Raw genomic sequence first — 19,968 nt, 5'->3', positions numbered from 1 at the left:
GGAATCCTTGATGTTATGTCACTACCAAAACTGTAGGCAAGGAGGGGCTGATACAGATGATAAAGTTACCATTTCACTCCTGCCTTTAAAGGGTGGTTATTTCGGGGCGCCTGGGTGGCTCAGTCGGTTAAGTGTCCGACTTCGGCTCGGGTCATGATCTCACAGTTCGTGAGTTCGAGCTCTGCGTCAGGCTGTGTTGATAACCTGGAGCCTGCTTCAGATTCTGTATCTCCCTCTCTCTCTATTCCTCCCTCGCTCTCTCTCTCTCTCTCTCTCTCTCTTAAAAACAAAGATAAGAAAGAAAGGAAGGAAGGAAGGAAGGAAGGAAGGAAGGAAGGAAGGAAGGAAGGAAGGGTGGTTATTTCAGCATGGAAATGACCTTGTCCTAAAATCAAAGATTTAAGCCACCCTTTTACTGTGGCATGTGTGCCGAGGAGGACACAGCCCAGGGCCAGAGCACACAGTTCGGTCAGTGAAGTCCCTCCACACCTCAGTCAGATGGCCCATGCAGGGTGAGGGCCTCACCACCATCCCCAGCAGCTCTGTCCGCATCCCCACCCCTGCTGGCCAAGCTGCCACATTAGCCCCAAGGGCCGGCTCCTGTGCACGTGCTTACCTCGGGGTGACTTCATCGGGCCACCGGCCGTGATCCCCTTTTCCCATCTTCCCTCCCGCATGGTGTATGTCCACTTCTGGCCCACATCCTGGCTCAGCAGGCCCGGGGTCAGTTTACAGATGACCAGAAGCATGAAATGTGTTTTAAAGTCCTTCAGTGTCATCCTGTGGAGAGGAAGAGGGAACAGCATGACGTCTCCTCATCAGGACCAGAGTGGGGGCTGGAACCAAGCTGCCCCACCAGCCCCAGCCCCACACCACACCCTGCTGAGCTGGCCTTGGACACAGGAGAGCAGAGCTGGCTAGATAAGCGTGAGGGTGCATCGGGGGTGATGGACCACCCCCCTGCCCCCTACCCGTGGCTGCAAGCAGCCTCCCACAATGGGTGCCTGGTGGCAATGTTCCTGTTTCGCTGATTGCGGTGATAAAGCTGAACTGAGGCGCTCATAACTAGCCAATTAAAATACAAATGTTTGATAATATTTGCACAAGTCGGTTCTCAATTATAAATTGATAAAATTCTTAGCCCCTACTTGCCAACTTTGTGGCTCAAAGCGTGCTAGCCGAACTGGCTGATGCTCAGTTTACTTATATGTAAAGTGGAAATAATAGTATTTTTAGGGCTTTGGAGTTCAGTGATGACTTCCAAAGAGAGAGGGGTCGCAGCGGTCTAGAACGTGTGCAGAATGGGAGAAGGGGGCCCGTGGGAACAAGGGTGGAAGAGTAAGGGCAAAAAGCGAAGGGCAAAGGGAACAAATGGGGCTCATGTCAGACACCCAGAAACCATATTAGCTCAGGGTGTCTTGGTGGCTTTTCATAAAAAAGGGGTGAGTGGCTTTGGGGCAGGTGGGAGTCATGTCATGGCACTCTGGGGGGTGCAAGTGAGATGGCTCAGAGTTTATAAGCTCATCTTCCTTTCAGGCCAGGAAAGGCAAAACCTCAGGATTGAGTGCATTGAGACAGAGCGCAAGTCAGAGAGAAGGAGGTGGCCAGCCAGCCCTCTGCTCTGCTTTGAGGGTCCACTGAGCCCCACCAGCGGTCACAGGTCTCACTGTAGAGACTGTGACCGTTTGCAGGGGCTGTTTGCCCGCTAGACTGTGGGCCCCTAGTGGGTCTTCTTGATCTCTACACAAGAGGTGCCTGGCATACACATGGCACCCGATAAATAGGCTGGGTACCCAAATGTAAGCTAGGGTGTTTGTCCCGAGTCCCCGAGTCAGATACCAGAATTCTCCGTCATTGCTTTTCCTCAGGAGCAGAATCTTCTCCTTGGGGCTCAGTAGCTCCCACATACCTGAGCTGAAAATAGAAAAGGGATGTTTCCGAGGGGGGATGAAAGGGTTGCAGAGGACGTGGCAGAGATGCTTTAGTAAATCCTCTGCCATGTCATTATTTACCTCATCTTCATGCTGCTTTGCAGACAACCACACTTCACGTCCTGCTTTATAAAAATAACATGTAACCTTAACTCATCCCTCACTGTGCCCCAAGCTCTGGGCCAGGCTCTCGACATACTTTCTCTTATATAAGGCTGACCACAATTTTTATTGCCGTTCTACAGATTCGGAAACAGAGGTTAAAAGAGATTAATTCACTTTCCAGAAGTCACATAGTTATGAAATGTCTGAGAGTATTTGAGCCTACATTGGTACTCTGTATTTTCAAAGCCCGTGGTTCTGAACTTCCATTGCTGACCGTGAAGGAGTTAAGGCTTCCCTGTGTCAATTCCCCACCATAAACAACTAAAAATGGGATAAAACATTGAAACAAACAAAACAAACAAAAAAAACACCTGTTCTCAGATGTTAGACAGCAGGCAGCATAGGGTTCTGACCCCGAGAAAAGGGGAACAATGTCACCTAGACCAGTGTCACCTAGACTCCACCCAAAACTAAATACCTGGAGGGTGACACAGGGAATCACATTCCGATAATAGCGATAATAGCGGAAAGCCCAGAGGTCATGACCGGTCACCAGAAGGTTGAGGCCAATCCAGATAGTCTACCTTTGACTCAAGAGCACACTGAACCAGGCTCAAGAGCACACTGAACCAGGAAAAGAACACTGGGTTAGACTCCAAACACCTTGCTCAAGTCATGCTGAGAGACCTCGAGGAATTCCTTCGCTAAAGCATCAACATCTTCATCTGTAAGATGGGGATAAAACGCCCTACCTTACAAGAGCATTGGTCAGAGGACTAGAGGTAATGAAAATTCAAAGTACTTGGTGGAAATATGCAAATAGGGGAGACTTCCGCACATGTGAAGTAAGTGCAATTTTTACTTCCAAATAAATAAAAAAATAAACATGGGCAGGGAAAAAAAATATTCAAAGCCGCTTAGCACAGGGCTGGCAAGCTCTCAACAAACATTAGCTCAATTATTATAATGAATGAGAACACAATCTATATATCATTAAGCATCTCATGAATGTGAGAGCTTGACCTTCACAATCTGAAAGCTCCCCTGTCAGGCTGGAGCCCAAGAGAACACTTGTGAATTTGTGTGCAGGCGGCCAGCTCCTTTGCCGGCTTGCCCCGCCCCCTCCTGGCCCCTGGCAGCCGGTGTCAGGCGCTCACCTGTCACTCCAGTCCCCTTTCCATTCTACTTTGCCCCAGGGGTTCCGCAGCTTGACTAGATATTCTGGTCCGTGTCTGCAGGTCACCTGTGCAAAAGGAGTCGCAATTTAGGTGGCTGGGCTGAGTGCCAGATGCAAATGTTGCAGATATCTAGATGGGACTTGTGCCTGCCAGATGAGACCTTGAAAGGGAAGATTAAAGGCACTGAGGGTTAAGAGAAGAAAAGAAGGCTCTGCTGCTTCTTAGCTGCTGAGACCTACGGCAAGTTCCTTAACCTCTGTGTTCCCTCATCTGTAAAGTAAAGCTAATTGTCACATCTCGCTGCAATGGGTTGAATGGCGGCCTCCAAAAGTCCGGTCTACTCAAAATCTGTCAGGGTGATCCTATTTAGAAAAAGGCTCTTTGCAGATGTAATTAAATTAAGGATCTCGAGATAAAATCACCCTGGATGAGGGTGGATCCTAAATCTAGTGACAAGGGAAGGGAAGGAGAGGGGGAAAGACACAGAGGAGAAGGCCATGTGAAGATGGGGGAAAAGATTGGGTTCTGCATTCCAAGCTAAGGAAGCCGGGAGCCACCATCAGCTGGAAGAGGTGAGAAAAAATCTGCCCCCCAGAGCCTTCAGAGGCTCTCACGACCCCTTGATTTTCAGACTGCCGGCTTCAGAACTGGGAAAAAATACATTTCTGTTGTCTGAAGCCACACAATTTGTGGTGATTCCTTATGGCAGCCCCACTTGGCTAATATACCCACACCCAGGGTTGTTGTAAGGATTGAGTTAACATTTGTAAAGCAGTTAGGACACTAGTTAGAGCAGAGTAAGTGCTAAATTTTGTTAAATATGTTAAATAAACGTGAAACAAAACATAGGCATAAACATGTAACTGCTATACTGAAAAGCTGCAAAAATAATACAGTTTCTTTATTGACCTCACCCTGCCCTTCCCTACTGTTAACAGTTTGCATAAGCAGGGTGTAATTATCAACTAAAGAAATGGAACATCAATGAAATGTCAAGTCGACTACATCTCATTTGTTTAAATGGATTTTTTTTTAATGTTTATTATTTATTTTTGAGACAGAGAGAGACAGAGCGCAAGTGGGGGAGGGGCAGAGAGAGAGGGAGACACAGAATCTGACACAGGCTTCAAGCTCTGAGCTGTCAGCACAGAGCCCGACACGGGGCTCGAACCCACGGACCGTGAGATCATGACCTGAGCTGAAGTCGGATGCTCATCTGACTGAGCCACCCAGGCGCCCCTGGTTAAATGGATTTTAACAGGTAAAAATACATGGTTCAAAACAAAAATTATATGAAAAGCGCTGTATTACGTAGTCTCTTGCCTACTTAGACCTCTCCATTTCCAGCCATGCTTCCTTCCAAACACTTTGAATGCTTCTGTATTCAAATATGAATATGTATTATTATTGCCTTTTTAAAAAAAATTTAATGTTTATTTTTGAGAGAGAGACAGAGCATGAATGGGGGAGGGGCAGAGAAAGACAGAGACCCAGAATCCAAAGCCCGAGGAGAGGCTCAAACTCATGAACCACATGATCATGACCTGAGCTGAAGTCAGACACTTAACCAACTGAGCCACCCAGGCGCCCCTACTGCCCTTTCTTTCTTAAAGAAAAAGTAGCATACGATATAAATTCTCCTGTCCCTCACTTTTTCTACTCAACAGCTTTCTGGAGATTTTCTGAGGCACTGCATGAAGCACTTCTCATACTTCTGCAACAGCACAGTGACATAAAAATCTAAGTTTTGTTAAAGGACTATGAAAATAAGTGAAAAGCTCTTGGCATGCACACACACACACACACACACACACACACACACACATGACTGGTGCAGATCTGGGAGGAGGAAGAAGTCAGGTTGCAGTGGAGTTCAAGAAATTTAAAACAGTTAAAGGGAATCAGGGACTTGGGGACATCAGGCCCTCCAGGGGACATCAGAGGGTGTTTAAGACTGAACCGGTGGATTCCTTACCTGCATGCTTTTCTGTGTGGCCTCCTCCACCAGGAGTGCCCTCACCAGCCACCCTTCAGGGGCCAGCTCAATGTCACCTCCTCTACGAAGTCTTTTCTGACTTCCCCCAACCCAATCAGGAGAATGTCTTCTCTCCTCCCTCTGAACCTTGAAATCCTTTTGTCTATTCTATCGGCCCCCCCAACTTTCGACTTTGCTTTCTTACCATTCTTGCATATGATGTGTCTCCATACCTGACTATAAGCTCTGTGTAGGCAGGGACCCTGTCTGATTCATCTTTCCCTCAATGGGGGAAGAAAGATGAATAGCAATGAAAAGAACCTGAGAGGTTGACGAAAAGGAACTTCTGAGAAAGAAGAAAGAATTGGGGTGGGAAGCCCCAGATATGAAGGTCATCAGTGGCAGCCCAGAGTGAAGGGGTCTCAAGGAAGGGGTGGAGTCCAGCAGGGCTGGATGGCTGATCGGCTGGGCTGCCACAGGGCAAGAGGGACCGGGATGGTGCCCCACAGGTGGCAAAGGCCAGACCCACCCCATCACTCCAGAACACAGGTGCACAGGTGCAGGGCACCCACCACCTGCTTTAGCAGGCCTGGAAAACCCATCAGACAATTTTCCTCTCTAGACTGGGCACAAATAATAACACTCACCAGAGCCTTGGTGAGAAGCCTTGGGAGAGAAGGAGAGGGGCCTGAAGAGAAAGAAAGGGGCTGGTTCCACCCACCTTTCTGATTCCTGTGAGGGTATAGGCATGGCCTCCCACCAGCCCGTTCTCCAGCACCCTCTCTTTCTGTGGAGACAAGAGAACTCCTGTCAGCCCACTGCTAACGGTTTATGTGGGGGTCATAGGGACCTGTGTGGTCAAAGCAAGGGCTTAAGGGGAGGGCTGGGAGAGACCCACGCTGTGTCCTCAGAGTGGTCAAAGCTCTTCGGCACTCACAGTCTCATTAGAGCCTCTAAATCAGGGTGCCATTCTGCGGCGAGCCTCATCCCATTGTACACAGGACAAACTCAGATTCAGAGCTGCTAAACCATCATGTGGGGTGGCATGGCAGTTGCTCCTGGAGGCAGGGCTGAACCCAGAGCTCCCTACTCTAGTTAGAAGTTCTTGGTTGTTACTAAATCAGGCAGTAAAGACCAGTTGTGCTAGTAAAGCGTCTTGCCCCTGGGTGATACTTAGTCACTGTCAGCACCCTTGTCTGCATGCCATCTGCATTCTACTGTGGCCTTGCCCACCCCGAGGGTTCTGCATGGCCGCTCTGGTTTGAACATCAGGACTCTAGGTGTAGGAGCTGGGTGGGAGTGTCAGGGCCCACACTGAGGTGAGGACAGAAGTTGGTGGATGAAGGGGATGGGAACAGGAGAGGACATTCTGCCAGCACACAACCCACTCGCACCCCTGAGTGTGTCTGGCAGCCAATGAGGGTTCTGCTGTAGGTGGCCCAGGTGAGGATGTCCCAGAGGTTGCCAGGGGCCTCTGCCGGCTTGATGGTCATTGTCACCCCTCCAGTGAAGTCCACAAGTGCTTCAGACACCTGTCCACGCTGCAAGTCTTCATAGGAGCCAGACAGCCTGCCCGGGGAAGGAGTAAACATGGGAGGAGAGGGGAAGGGGCATTTGTATTGTAGCCTAGGATGATCCAAGTGAGTCTAGTGAACCCCCTGTTTGGTTCTTCTCTGGGCATGCACCTGTTACTCCTTCCTTCCATCCCCGGGGCAAAGGAAAATCTACACTCTGACTTCCTGTCCTTGTTAAGTAACTCCATCCATTAGGGAAAAGAGAAAATTCCTGACTGCTTGTTCAGATGGGGAAAAGTCTACATAAGAGATTCTGGATACATCACTTCTATATTCAAGGAGCCATGTCTCAGTGGCTCTTGTACCTCCTTCCTCTTGCACTCTCCCAGCATTGATGAGTTAGAAACAGAAAGACAGAGAGTGGGGAAGGGAGGGGAAGGGAAGGGAAGGGAAGGGAAGGGAAGGGAAGGGAAGGGAAGGGAAGGAAGGAAAAAAATTTCTGGTGGTTGTCTTACTTAGCATAGGCCTTTTCCAGAAGAGCTCCCCAGAACACGTTTTTGTAAGTGGAAGAGACAAAGACCAGCTGGCCAGCTGTATTCACAGGAAGTCGGTCATCTATCACCACAGGAACCCACTTCCCAAAGTGCCAGAACTGGAAGGAGAAAGTGTCCACTGGTGAGTAAAGATTGCCATGGAAGGCAGTCAGCTCAGGAGGCAAAGACATGACTCTTCCAAGAACCGTCTTTCCTATGGCTTCCTCTGGGCTGGGGCACCAGGAGGATACTCACCCAGAACTGGAAAATGCCGGCATAGTTCTCAGTGAAATTCTGATTCAGGGGAACGACACGGCTCAGGATGTCCTGATGCAAAGTCAGAGCTTGCAAAGCAGCCAAGAACCAGCAGTCACCTAGGCCAGAGAGTACAGTGTCTGCATGGATGTACCACACATTCAGGCACATTCTACAAGTGTCTGCATGAATCTATTGAGGACTTATCACATGTAAGAAATGCCTAGTCCCAATTGCTATCCTCTCTGGACTTGTAGCCTAGTTTCACAGAAGGGAAAGATCTACTTAGAGGAAGACAGTTAGTGAGGAGGAGGTGGAGAGGGGCATTGGCTGGAATCTCAACTTGACACCAAGAATCAAGTCAGATTCCTGGACCAGCTTTTGGCTTCCTGAATGCCACATCCTCAGGAACTTGGACCCAAACACAACCAAACTTTTCTAAAGTCCTACCTCTGTAAGTGATTTATGTTCCCCTGAGAAAGCTTCAGCTCTTTCTGGACTCCATTTCTCTGTCTGTGAAATGGGTATCACTACATTTCCCTTCCCCAGTGGCCAAGGTTTTTTTTTTCCTATTCTCCTAAAAGGAAAGTTGGGATGAGAATGGGCTTACTTGGACTCTATCTGGGGTATCTAGTGACTGGTGTGCTGAAAAGGACTCATTAAAGGGATTAGAGTAGAGAGAGCACATTCTCCCAAGACAAAACTTACACCTGTCAACTGGTAATGAGGGTTATTGTTAGGCAAGTTTGGGCGTTCCCATACATCCTCAGAGGACCAGCTGTTATCATTTTCCCAGCAAGGCCACAGCACTTCAAGGTGGAGTTCAGGGTGGCCATTTTCCCCCATTGGGATCTCTCACTTCTCCTCTTCCCCACCCTCACTCTGGGCTGGGCCAGGCTCGCAGGTGCCAGGCCTATGTCTCCAGGGGCTATGCAGACTTACCTACCACTCCCTGGCACAGGTCCAGCCTTTTGGTGTCAGCAGAATAGAACTGGGGATTGCTGTGCAGCTCCTGCAGTGACAGATGGAATTATCCTTCTGACCAAGAAGTTCCTGGAGCTGCAGCGACTGTAGTTTCCCATACCCCAGGACTGGACTTGTGGGGACATAGATATAGGATACATATGAAAGCAGGGCTGGCCCAGACAGTCTGGCATATGGATTCAGCCCACCGTACTTCTCACTCCTTCTTGCAGCCCACGTAAGCTAGAGTCCTGGAGAACTCTGTGTGGGCACTGAGATGCAGGGCTGGTACCCACAATGCCTTTTCTTAGAGCTTCTGTTTAAAATGGAAGTATGTCTTTTGGAAGGTGTTCTCATGTTTTCCTAGAGATCTTCACATTCTCCTCACTGTCATCCTACGCCTTCCCACCCCACACCCCAAAATAATGGTTTCTTTGCCTTTCTATGCTGAGACATGGGGCAAAGTGGTGGTGGGAGGTGGGGAGGGGTGGTCTGTGCTTCATGGGAAGCACCAAACCCCTGGGGTTCTGCACTGGCACAGCTCTCCTGAGGTCAGGTGTATGACAGACTCTATGTCAGCAGTTTCCAAACTTTCTGGGAAAAGTAGAATCTTGGCTGCTCTCTAGATTGGGAAGCCCACTTGGGAATCTTATGCACAGAAGGGACTTGGTCTGGGGCTGCAGACTTTGATGAGAAGTCTGGATGGGCACAGAAGAGTAGAGAATTTGTAGCACACACTGACTTTACTTTGTTATAGATGTGATTGGGAAATCGTTTGTGTAAATCAAGTTTGGCGGGGGCCAGACTGCCTTTGAACACATTAAGTCGCCTTTTAAAGGAACCATCAGAGCAGTTTATAAAGTGAAGAACATTGTTGTAAAGTGATTAATAGCTTCTTAATTTACGTGTTCCATGGGCCTGACTTTGGGGTTGGGAGTGAAGATATGTGAAAATGTGTCTCTTTGCAGATGGCCTCAGCAGAGACTCAGGGCATCCTACCATCTTAGATGAGGTCAGACAGTACTTTGGCCACAGCTGCCCAGTGTATTTCCGGGGAGGAGCTGAGAGAGAGGCACACCTCAGACCCCTCTCAGCATCACCCCTGGTTTTCTCCATCTGGAAAATAGGAATGTGGGCACTCCCCCATTCCCCTCACATGGAAATCAATGACAGTGAGTAAGATGCTGCATCTGGAACACTCCACCATTCTTTGGTCTGGGTTGACCTGGTGTGTGTGTGTGTGTGTGTGTGTGTGTGTGTGTTGAGGGGATGCTTGCCCACAACTCCCCCCTTACCGGAGGCCTCCTCCACTGCAGGCCGGGCGGCAGCTTCCGCAATAGGGGCCCGCTGCCCACAGAGCACAGGCTGGCCGGGAAGCTGTCATCTTCAAAGAGGCGGCCTTCCATCAGGCACCTTTCCCTCAGGGCCTTGTAGTCCTGCTTGGGGAGCTGCAAGGAGCCCCCCAGTGAGTTCTTCTGCCCCATCTTCCATCTGCCTCGGAAAGACAGACACAGAGACATGGCAGAGTGTGGATACGGACCCCCCGGGTCTTCTGGGATGGTCTCTGTTGCTCCTGGAATGGAGAGCCGATGTTCAGTTTACTTGCTGCATCCAGAGAAGAGAAGGATGGAGAGAAAGTGAGATGGGCTGGGGCACCTGGGCCAGTTCTCGTCTTAGAGAGTGAGGGTCCTTGAGCGCTTGCTCCAGTGCTGGGGCTCGAGTTGGGGGTCCAGGCTCCACTACCAAGGCCTGAGGGAAAAGAGGGGTGTCGCCAGCCTTAGGCTGGGTCCTGGGCCTGTGACCATGCCAATGTCACTGAGACACTTCTGCTTAGCAGGGAGGTGGGGAGGAGGGCAGCAGGAAGCAGAAACTCAGTCCATTGAGCTTGAGGGTCCTGGTGCCAGACAAGGAAGGAGCAGTGGCTGCGCCTTCTGTCCTGCCCCGCAGAGCCTGCTTGCCATCACCCCTACACTCGCACACGTCTTTCCTCCTGCACCTTCCCCATCTCTGACTTTCCTCCTTCTATATTCTCTTCAAAATTAACTCCTTCCTTAAAGACATTTTTGGAAATGTAAAAAAAAAAAAAAAAAAAAAAACATTCACATACGTATCATGGCAAATACTGACAGTTGTCTCTACCTACCCATTCACTCCTTTGCCTTATTAATAGGATCCCAGTTTGGGTCACTCAATTATAAAACTTGATTTCCAAGACCTTCTTGTAGGACAAGTTGGCCACCAATACAGTGCTGGCCAATTAGATCAACGTGGTAATCTATCAGGTGGGGCTTTTGGAAAAGCTGTGACTTTACCAGCTTTCTCAGTTGGCACCACTTTTGACCTCTGCCCTTTCCCCTTCCTAGAAAGCAGATGTAACACCTGGAGATAGAGTAGCTGTGTTGGGATCACTAGGAGAAAGCCACATGCCAGGAGTCTGGATCTTGATGATTTCCCTGAACAAATGTACAGCCTTGGTGGCTTGCCTCTAGACTTATTACATGAGAAAGATAAGCCATTTGCTTATTTAAGCCATAGTGGTGGCCAGACTCTGCAGGGTTCTCTACGTCAACCATTGTTGTGTCTGTTACAGGCAACCACAGCACTCCTAAGTGACAGTCAATGACATGCAAAATTTTACATACATTTTCAGGAGATCAATGGATCCTCCTTCTGAAGCTCGTCAACAAGCTTCATGTTAAGAGCTCTGCAAGCCAATGGGACCCCACCAACCCCAATATTCTAGTGCTTCCTTACAACTCCTACATCTATTTTTGTGCAGTGGTGATTCCATAAGTCAATGTTTTTATTGCCTCTATTATTTGCATTCTTGTCTACTTAGAATCTGAAAATGTCAGAAGCTAGAATAGGCTTTCGAAATCATCAAATCTAGTATTTCCCCAAAATTATTTTAGCTGTGGGGTTCCTTCTTCAAATGAAATCCTATAGAAACTCAAGGGTAGAGGCAGGTTGGACCACAGTGCATCTTTACAAGGTTTCTCATTTTATGGTTTGAAACCCACCAGTCTTATCTAGCCCCACTCATTTTTTAAGTATTAAAACCAAAACCCATTCATCCATTGGCTCATCAAAAATTTTACTGGGAATTTGTCATCTGGTGGGCTTGAGCTAGGTAGGCATCATTCCCCAGAGGCAGTCCCTGCCTTTATGGCTCTTCCAGCCTAGTGGGGATCAAATGATCTTCCCAGGGTTGCATGGGAAAATTTCACCAGAGCCCTATCCAGAACCCAGGGCCCTGATCCCCATAACAGTTCTCAGCCCTCAATGCGAACAGCTCTCATTTGCGCCAGTACAGTGCTTGGGACAGATTGTATATGCACTCAAAGCAGTCTGCCATCAAGTCTATGCCAAGTACAAGTACTCCCTCACAGTGGTAGGGTGATCTGCGGGTCCTCATCATTTGTCAAGGTCTTACCCATCCTCCAAAGTCCAACTTTATCTCCTCCACCAGGAAGCCTTCCTTGACTTTCCAATCTTCACTGAGTTCCCCTCACCTTGCCTGTCTACTGACCCACTGCCTACCACCTAGGACACTGGTGCTTCTAACTGGTGCTTCTCAAATTATCACTAGCGAAGTACCTATATTCTTTTATCTTCAACTTGTCACACAAATTAATGAATATAAATTATCAGAAAAATGAAATTAAAAAACAGATATACAAAATACAAGCCTTCCTTTAAAAATTCTTTTCAGATTCAACAGAAACACAATTATTTGGTCCATTGCTATAAAAGTTCCTGAACACTTACCTTTGGTTTTGTATTTAGCTCATCAAGCGCCGTGAGGGACCAGTTCACGAAACGGCCTTGTCCTTGGATTCCCCTGCGGGCTCTGCTCTGAGTGATTCACACACTGAAACCTCACCTGTCTAACACCCATTTTCATCCCCCACAGGATTAACGCCAGCGGAATGCCATTTGTCTCACACCCTTACCTCTCTCTGAGGTTAGTCTGACTCCCGGTTGTTCTTCTATGTTGCAGGTATGCTTCCTGGGGGAAGACCCAGCCCCGTCCCAACCGGGGTTACAGGGATCCAAACACTGTTACTGGGGCCTTGTGTTTTCTCCGCGAGTTGCTTACTGATATGGACAATCAGGCGAAGCTTCCTGCACCACATTTACACTTATAAACAAACACAGAGCCACAGAGAGGCTAAATCTTGCTGTTTTTGTCCCGTCAAGCCTGAGTGGCAATCCTTCACAGGTTGTGACATGACAAATAATAACAGGTCCCTCAGCTTCAGAAGCTGACCCAGGCTCGTGCCCTCCTTCCAAGGGCTGGGTCGCACTCAGATCTCTCCCCATGCCCGAAAACATCCCATCACATAACGAGTCCTGGTGCCTTGTGGGGCTCAGAGGATAAAGTGCCCAACACAAGATCCTCTCACCCTCCAAACTTCAGAATGAAGCCACACACACAAATATCTTGCCTTTAAATAAGTATTCCTAAGGCACTTGAAGGAGAGTCTACACCCAGATGTGGGCAGTTGGTGATTCTTATATGTCCTCTGTATGTTACAAGCTGTGGGTGAAATCAGCTTGTTCTCAGATTGCCATAGCTATCTGCAAAGGGCCAGATGCATCTTAGTTGTATGTGGAAATTAATTTTAACTATTGTAAGTAGACAGTGCTGCAGCAGGCCATTAGCATAAGACTATGCAAATGAATGTGGAAAAGGTGACCGGGGCACCTGATATGCAAGTGCGCAGCCTAGAGACACCGCCCCCCCATGCCTGAACGTCCTTTCCTTGCCTCCCCAGAGGGTGCTAGACTCCTCTGTCACGTTCTTCATGTCAGGGTTCACTCATACTCAGCAAATAAGTACTCAGAGCCTCCACCTTCACTTGTAAACATTGGCTGTCCTTGACTTCGCGATAGACGTTCGGGGCAAGAGGGACATTTATGATGGGGTGTCCCTCGTGCTCCTAATCCAGATGAGGCCTTTGGGTGCTAACTGGCTGGTGAACACTGAGGGGCATGGCCAGGTGAGACACCTGAGTGTTCCATGCCTTGAGTCCCTGCCCTGATGTTCAGTGAATTCAGATGTTTAGTGAGCACCTACACTGTGCCAAACACTGTACTTACTCTAGGCACATACACTTAGCCCTTAACTCACATAAGGGTAGAGACGGGGCTCTGGAAAAGAAACAAAAGAAGTAAGAACCACATTCTCATTCACAGGTGCTACGGACCTAAAGAATCCTCTTAGGGGATGATTGATTGCCAGAGAACTCTGGCATCCTGCCACAACCCACCAAGCTGTCAGAGGTAAAATTGGAAAAGAAACCTAGGCTTCTCACACCATGGTCTGTCTGCATGATAAAAAGCATCGGATTGGAAACATGATCAATCCCAGGCTCTCAGCAGCTGGAACAAAAGAACAAGACTACGTGTCGGCCCTGCCTGATTTATCTTGGGCAGGGACTATACTTCTTTTGTGTCACTGGCGAGGTACAGTGGTCATGGAGCACTAGACGTGGAATTAGAACACCCAGAACGTGGCTGGGTTTGTCCCTTCTTACCTGTGTGACCGTGGGGAGACCCCTTATCTTTTCTGAGTTGGTTTCCTTACCTGTAAAATGGAGCTCACATATACTGTGTCCCCTCTCAGAACTCAAAAGAGATAACTGTGTAAAGTAGTTTGAAAAAAACTTTAAAGCGGGAGTTGGCAAACTGTGGCTCATGGGCCAAATCTGGCCCACCACTGGTTTTTGTAAATAAATTTTACTGAAACACAGCTACACTTAGCTGTTTTTGTACAAGGTAATAGTCTGTGGCTATTTCTGCAACATACTTTACAACAGCAGAGTTGAGTAGTTGCAACAGAGATCATATATTCAACAAGCCTAAAATATTTACTGGCTGGCCCTTTGTAGAGAAGTTTGCTTAAAGCACTGTGTAATTCACATAGACTGTTATTGCACAGGGGTAGGCTCCAAGTAGGAATTCAGAGAATAAAATGTGATTAACTGGGTCCATCATGAAGAATTTATCTTAATGCAACAGAATTTTATCTCTAATTGATTCATTACTTTTTTATAGACTCTTAGCATTTACAGTTACATTTGTGTCTCAAAAAGACTTGAAGATGTGGCCTGCCATTTCTCTGTGCTAAAGTCTTGTCTCTAATTAATTTTTTTAGATGTGATGACATCAGACATTCCTGGGCAGGTTTCACGTGGTTTTGCGGGTACTGATTATGAATAGGAAAACCCACATCTCTATGAACAGATCATGACTTGTTTGTAAAAGAGAAAATTATTTTGCAGTGTAGGGGAGCAAAATTTGCCACCCCAAACTGTCTCTTTGGCATGTGAACTATTTTAGGCTGGTTGTTTTTAAGAAACGGAGGACTCAAGAAGTGTTTCTTTTTTTTTGCCTCTCTCCTGACTGCCTAAGTAAGAGAGTTTAGATAGAGGACTTATTTCAGAAAAGGAGCTATTACCGTAGATAACTACAGTACAGTATGAATTAGGTGTGGTAGACAGGGTAGGACCTAGAAAAGTCTGTTGGTTAAAATTCCTCTCTGTCTCCCATTGTTGCTATAGGCTCAGCAAACATTTGTTTACCAAACATTTACTCGTTTTCATCTTCCTGTGGATTGTCTCCCTTTCAAGTCCTCAACCCTACCTCCTTTTCATTAGCTTTGAATGGCATATAAGCCTCAATTGCCTGATTGCCATATTCTTTTGGACCCCTCTTACATAATTAAATTTGATTTTCTCTTGTTAATCTGTTTCATGTCAATTTAATTCTTAGACCAGGCAAAAGAACCTGGGAGGGTAAAGTTTTCCTCCCCAACAGCAAAATTAATGGTTTGAAAGGATCATGAAATTTTTTACTATTTAGATATGTCTAATTTAGATATAGTTTTTAACAGGAGACCCCAAGCATTCCTTTATTTATTGGAGGAGACATTTGTCTTTGAGGAAACAATGAGGAATGTGGCCCAACTATGAGCTATTGAAGATAAGAATGGTATATATCTTTTTCTGGATTCAACAAAGCCAGGCAATATATCACGAATAAACAGATGTTTGATAAATGCTTGCTGACAGGCTGACTAAATGAACAAATGGATGGTTCTTCATTTGCAAAACGTAAAGAATGATAAAAACCTGCCCTCCCTGCCCCTCCTGATGTGAAGCTTAAATGAGATATAAAATGTGAAATTTTTTTTCTGAGCCGTCAATCATTTGGCTGCTCTTCTGTTGTTCTGATCACATCCCTAAGGACTAATTTAGGTTGAGGTTTGCTTTCGGGGGCTTCATTAACAGCCTTCCCATCTAATCCATGCTGGCTTTGGGGTTACTTTCCAGAGGAATTATGCAGATTCTAAGGCAAAGCACCCTGGGGAACAAAGTAAAATTAAGGTCAGCCTTCAAGGAGAAAGGAGTCTCCAAAGGGAACAAACACCTTGGGAGTAGATTGGGAGGAGGAGAGGCAGAAAGCCTCTTGCTTAGCTAGTGTTGCTGAAGGTTCCTATGGGCCGACTGTATGCCTATTTGGAGATGTTAAACTTTTTTGGAGCTCTCTACCACTCCCAACTGCCCCATCTTCCATCTGATTCCATGGGACACTGCACAGCCACAAATGTGTGGCCTCGTAGAAGCACAGACACCTTTGGGGAGATAGCTTTCCTTGGGCTTAGGAATATTGACTTAGCCTGTGTGGAATGATGTCACTCATTGCATGTGAACCAAATATCAGGCTAGAAGGAATTTGGTGGTCACCCCATTCAGCATCTCTGTGTACACGTGAGACATCTGAGGAAGTTCAATGGGCCCTCAGCCTGTTTAGCCCTATGGGGGTGAGGCCCTCATCTAGAACCCAAGTGGGGTCACTCTGTTCCCTCAAGCCTGCTTCTGGTCTTACAGCACCCACCCAGGGTCAGTCCCTGCCCATGTTTCTCCACCACCGTCCACACTTTTAATGGACCAACCCCTTTGATTTGTCTCCTTTCTGAACATTTCAAAACACATTTGAATAAGAATCAGTTTTAAAACAGATCTAAATTAGTTCCTCTTATTTTTTCCAGAGCATTTACATCTTAAAAGCGTCCAAGACTTAGTGCTACATTACCTGGTCAGACAGAGGCAGTTTTTCTTCCAACTGATCCTACATTTGCTTCTGAGTGGCCATTCCACACCACTCCCCTCAGATCCACACAGTCCATAGCCTCAAAGCAAGTGGCTCACCTCTTGGTGTTTTGGCCCCCTTCTGTGTAAACAACCTGCAGCACACTCCTCTATCTCAACTTATCTTTTTATGTGCACACAGACACAGGGTTTTTCTTGCTCTCTCTGGTTCCAATGTATCCATCCTTCAAAGTTCAGCCCAAGTTTCCCTTCCTCCCCAGAGTCCTCTCTGCCCCTCCAGCACACTTGATCTTCTCCTCATAGGTGAGTCTCCTCACTGATGTACCAGTGTATTACCTTAGAAAAGGTATTCTAAGGGTCTCTGATCTTATGCGACAGAGACCATTGTAAAAGGAGCTGCCTGGAAAGGACAGTCCTGAATCTGTCATGACCTAGCGCTTACTTGACCATTGTTCAAGTGTGTGAACAGGGTAGGAGGATGCTGAGTAAGAGCATTCCCTGCCCCCACAAAGGCTCAGTCCCAGACTTGAGGAATGATAGCCCCACATCTTCAGTTATGATTTATACTACTCTAGAATATCATGCTGTGTAGTTAGAAACTAAGACAGAACTTTAGAAAAAGTAAGTCCATCAAAAACATCTTTTAGGAAAACTATTTGTCTACAAATACTAAAGCTAAACATATACACATCCTATGATACAACAATCCCTGGATATTACCCAATAAAAATGCTTAAATTTATGCACCAAAATACATATACAACAGCATTCATAACAGCATTATTCAAACTAGGCCTGGACTGGATATGGACTACCCATATGCCTGTGAACATGGATGAATAGTATTGGGCTACATTCACACAACAGAATACCACACGGCATTGAGAATGAACAAACAAGAACTACTTGGTACAATACGGATAGAATTCACAAACACCAGTGCTGAGTGAAAAAAATCCAGGCACAACGACCCTATGATGACATTTACGTAACTTTCAAAAAAAGGCACAACCAATCTCTGTGTTAGAAATCAGTTTACTGGTTACCCTTGGGGTGGACACATTTATCACAAAGCCAATTATGCCACTAATAGATGAGTCTATTCTATTCCTTTCTATTGATTGGTCAGTAGAGAGATTTACAGGGAGATTGAAAAGTGGTAGATTCAACTCATTTAAACAAGGCTTTATTGAGTGCCTCTACGTGGGCCAGCAGTGCCCTTGATGATAGGAGTACAGGATGAATTAGAGTTTCTGCCCACAAGGAAATCAAGATCAGTGGCCAGGCTCTCCCTCTAGGGAGGGCCTTCTTCTCTTCACTGCAGGGTGCTCACTCTGTATAATGGTCAGCACCCACCAAGTCCAAGAATCTTCATTCTAAAAGTCAAAGACACCCTCTCACCCTATCTTGTCAGGGAGATTCCCCAGATCAAAAAAGGTAGGTCCACTCCACTGGCTCAAGGTTAGGATCACTGTCCTAGCCTTGAGTTCCTGAAGACTACACCTGGCATTCTGGAACAATGTTTAACCCATATCCAGGGTGCATCCCACCCCAAACCACAAAAAAGGATGACAAACTGAGCTGAGAGCTGACACCCTTCCTCTAGAATCATCCTGAGCTTCAGTTAGTGACTTCTAATGTCCAGAGGCCAGCAAATGGCTCCAACCACAGTGACTTCTAGATTTCTGGTCTAAATGAGTTCTAGCACCATACAGATAACTACTCTGTGAGAGATGTAGGGAAGGAAAAAGTTCTCCTCGACACTTTTAGGGTCCTGGCTGGGTCTGAAAATGAAACTGACAAAGACAGATTAACAGGAGAAAAGCACACAGATTTATTGACTTTTTACATGAACATAGGGGCCTTTATGTGGGAACACGGGATAAAGACCCAAAGTGGCCAAAGCAGGAAGCTTTCATACCTTTTAGACAAAGAAATAATAAATCAGAATAATTGACCAGACAAAGGAGTTTGGGCTAGTGGTAGCCCAACTAAATCTAATTAGTCCTAAACCTCTTTAACTAAGACGTGAACTTCCTTATCTAGGACAAGAACAAGGAAGATAAGGGTTAGTTTAAGTAGGTGTGTTTGTCTATTGCCTTCTCTGGGCCTGTAAGAGCATGTCTCCAATAAAAGGAGAATTTATTTCCTGACTGTAGGCAGAAAAGGGAGAACTTTTTCTGTGTTTACTGCTGCTCAATTGCCTTCAGCTCAACATAATTTTTATAACAAAGAGGCACATTTTAGGGTGGCACATTCTGGTTTCCTTCAGGAACTATCTCCCTCTCACAGAATGTGAACAGCATCACTGTTGTAGTTTTCACATCTGATTTCACAGAAGTCAAACCAGCCTCCCTATTTGCACCCAGAGAAGAGCCTACCTCCCAGAACATCAGGATCTCACAAGGCTCCAGACAGGAACCAGTCGCCTCCTGACCCCTTCCAAAATCAAGGAAGCTCTGAAGCCACCTGGAATGCTCTGAGCCCTGGGAAATGTCAGCACCTAGAAGTATGAGTCACTCCACAAATAACCATGGATAGAAATCAAAGCTGTAGGAACCTCAGAGACCCCCTAGGCCCAAAGACCCCCTTCTTTTAATGATGAGACGGAGGCCAAAGGGCTGAAGTCTATTCCTCAAGGTCACACGGATTCGCAATGGCAAAGTTGAGAACAAAATGCAGGTCTCCAGACTCCACAGCTCTTTCCATATGCACTCTAACCTGCAAAGTTCAAGCCAAGAGAAGCAGCTACCTTTCCCTCATCTTCTGAAGCCAGAGTCTCTGGAGGTCCCCAGGGGCTCTGGGCTAAACTGGATCCACTCTTGGAGCTAAAGAAATTTACCTGCACTGAAGATCTTGCTTCTTTAAGCAAATGGACAGGCTCTAGTCTTGCTGCCCAAGACCAACCTTATATATGGGCCTTTTTAAGCACATGTGCTTAGCTGTGAGTCTGAGTTCCTGGCTCCCAGAGCCTTGGCTCCTCCCTACTGTATGTTCTCTGGAAGGGAGGGGACATCCAGGCTTTGTGAAGGTATTATACAAATCCAATTATTTTCTTAGAAAACCATACAGACAGAACTTGTTCCAGTAATGCCTTGACAAGAGAGAATTAGTCATCTTCTCACTTCCAGATAAGGGAGGGCATTTGGAGGTTTGATTAGAACATTATTTCATTACAGGAAATAATACAACGTTTATTTTTGTGTGTGTGGTCTTCGGAGTTTGATGCAGCCCTCAGGGCTGTTTCCTGCTGAAAAGGAGCACTGTGATTCCTCTGTGCTGTTGAGAGATCTCCCTCTTCTTTCCCAACCCTACTTCCTGGGTCCCCCGTTTCTGTCCATTTTGTCTTCTTGTCTTTAGCCAGTCAGGGCTAGAAATGATCTCTATTGATGGTTTT

At 46.7% G+C, this 19,968-nt stretch overlaps 1 protein-coding gene across 1 annotated transcript in view; it reads right to left on the bottom strand.

The window, feature by feature from the left end:
- The window catches only part of CAPN14 (calpain 14), a 34,989-nt gene extending 15,555 nt beyond the window's left edge, over window positions 1-19,434 (bottom strand). The window contains exons 1-10 of the mRNA XM_007088842.3: window positions 19,414-19,434; window positions 9,750-10,027; window positions 8,434-8,503; window positions 7,492-7,610; window positions 7,219-7,355; window positions 6,584-6,758; window positions 5,911-5,976; window positions 3,194-3,279; window positions 1,840-1,914; window positions 617-780 (exon numbers count right to left, since the gene is read on the bottom strand). Of these exons, the coding sequence (XP_007088904.2) occupies window positions 617-780; window positions 1,840-1,914; window positions 3,194-3,279; window positions 5,911-5,976; window positions 6,584-6,758; window positions 7,219-7,355; window positions 7,492-7,610; window positions 8,434-8,503; window positions 9,750-9,974 (1,117 nt within the window). The 5' untranslated portion in view covers window positions 9,975-10,027; window positions 19,414-19,434. The remainder of the gene's footprint in view (window positions 1-616; window positions 781-1,839; window positions 1,915-3,193; window positions 3,280-5,910; window positions 5,977-6,583; window positions 6,759-7,218; window positions 7,356-7,491; window positions 7,611-8,433; window positions 8,504-9,749; window positions 10,028-19,413) is intronic.
- Between the last annotated feature and the right edge of the window lie 534 nt (window positions 19,435-19,968).

The sequence above is a fragment of the Panthera tigris genome, chromosome A3 (genome assembly GCF_018350195.1).
Source record: "Panthera tigris isolate Pti1 chromosome A3, P.tigris_Pti1_mat1.1, whole genome shotgun sequence".
NCBI classification, from domain to species: Eukaryota; Metazoa; Chordata; class Mammalia; order Carnivora; family Felidae; genus Panthera; species Panthera tigris.
Note: the sequence above shows the minus strand (reverse complement) of the source record. Positions and strands in the feature narration are given on the sequence as shown.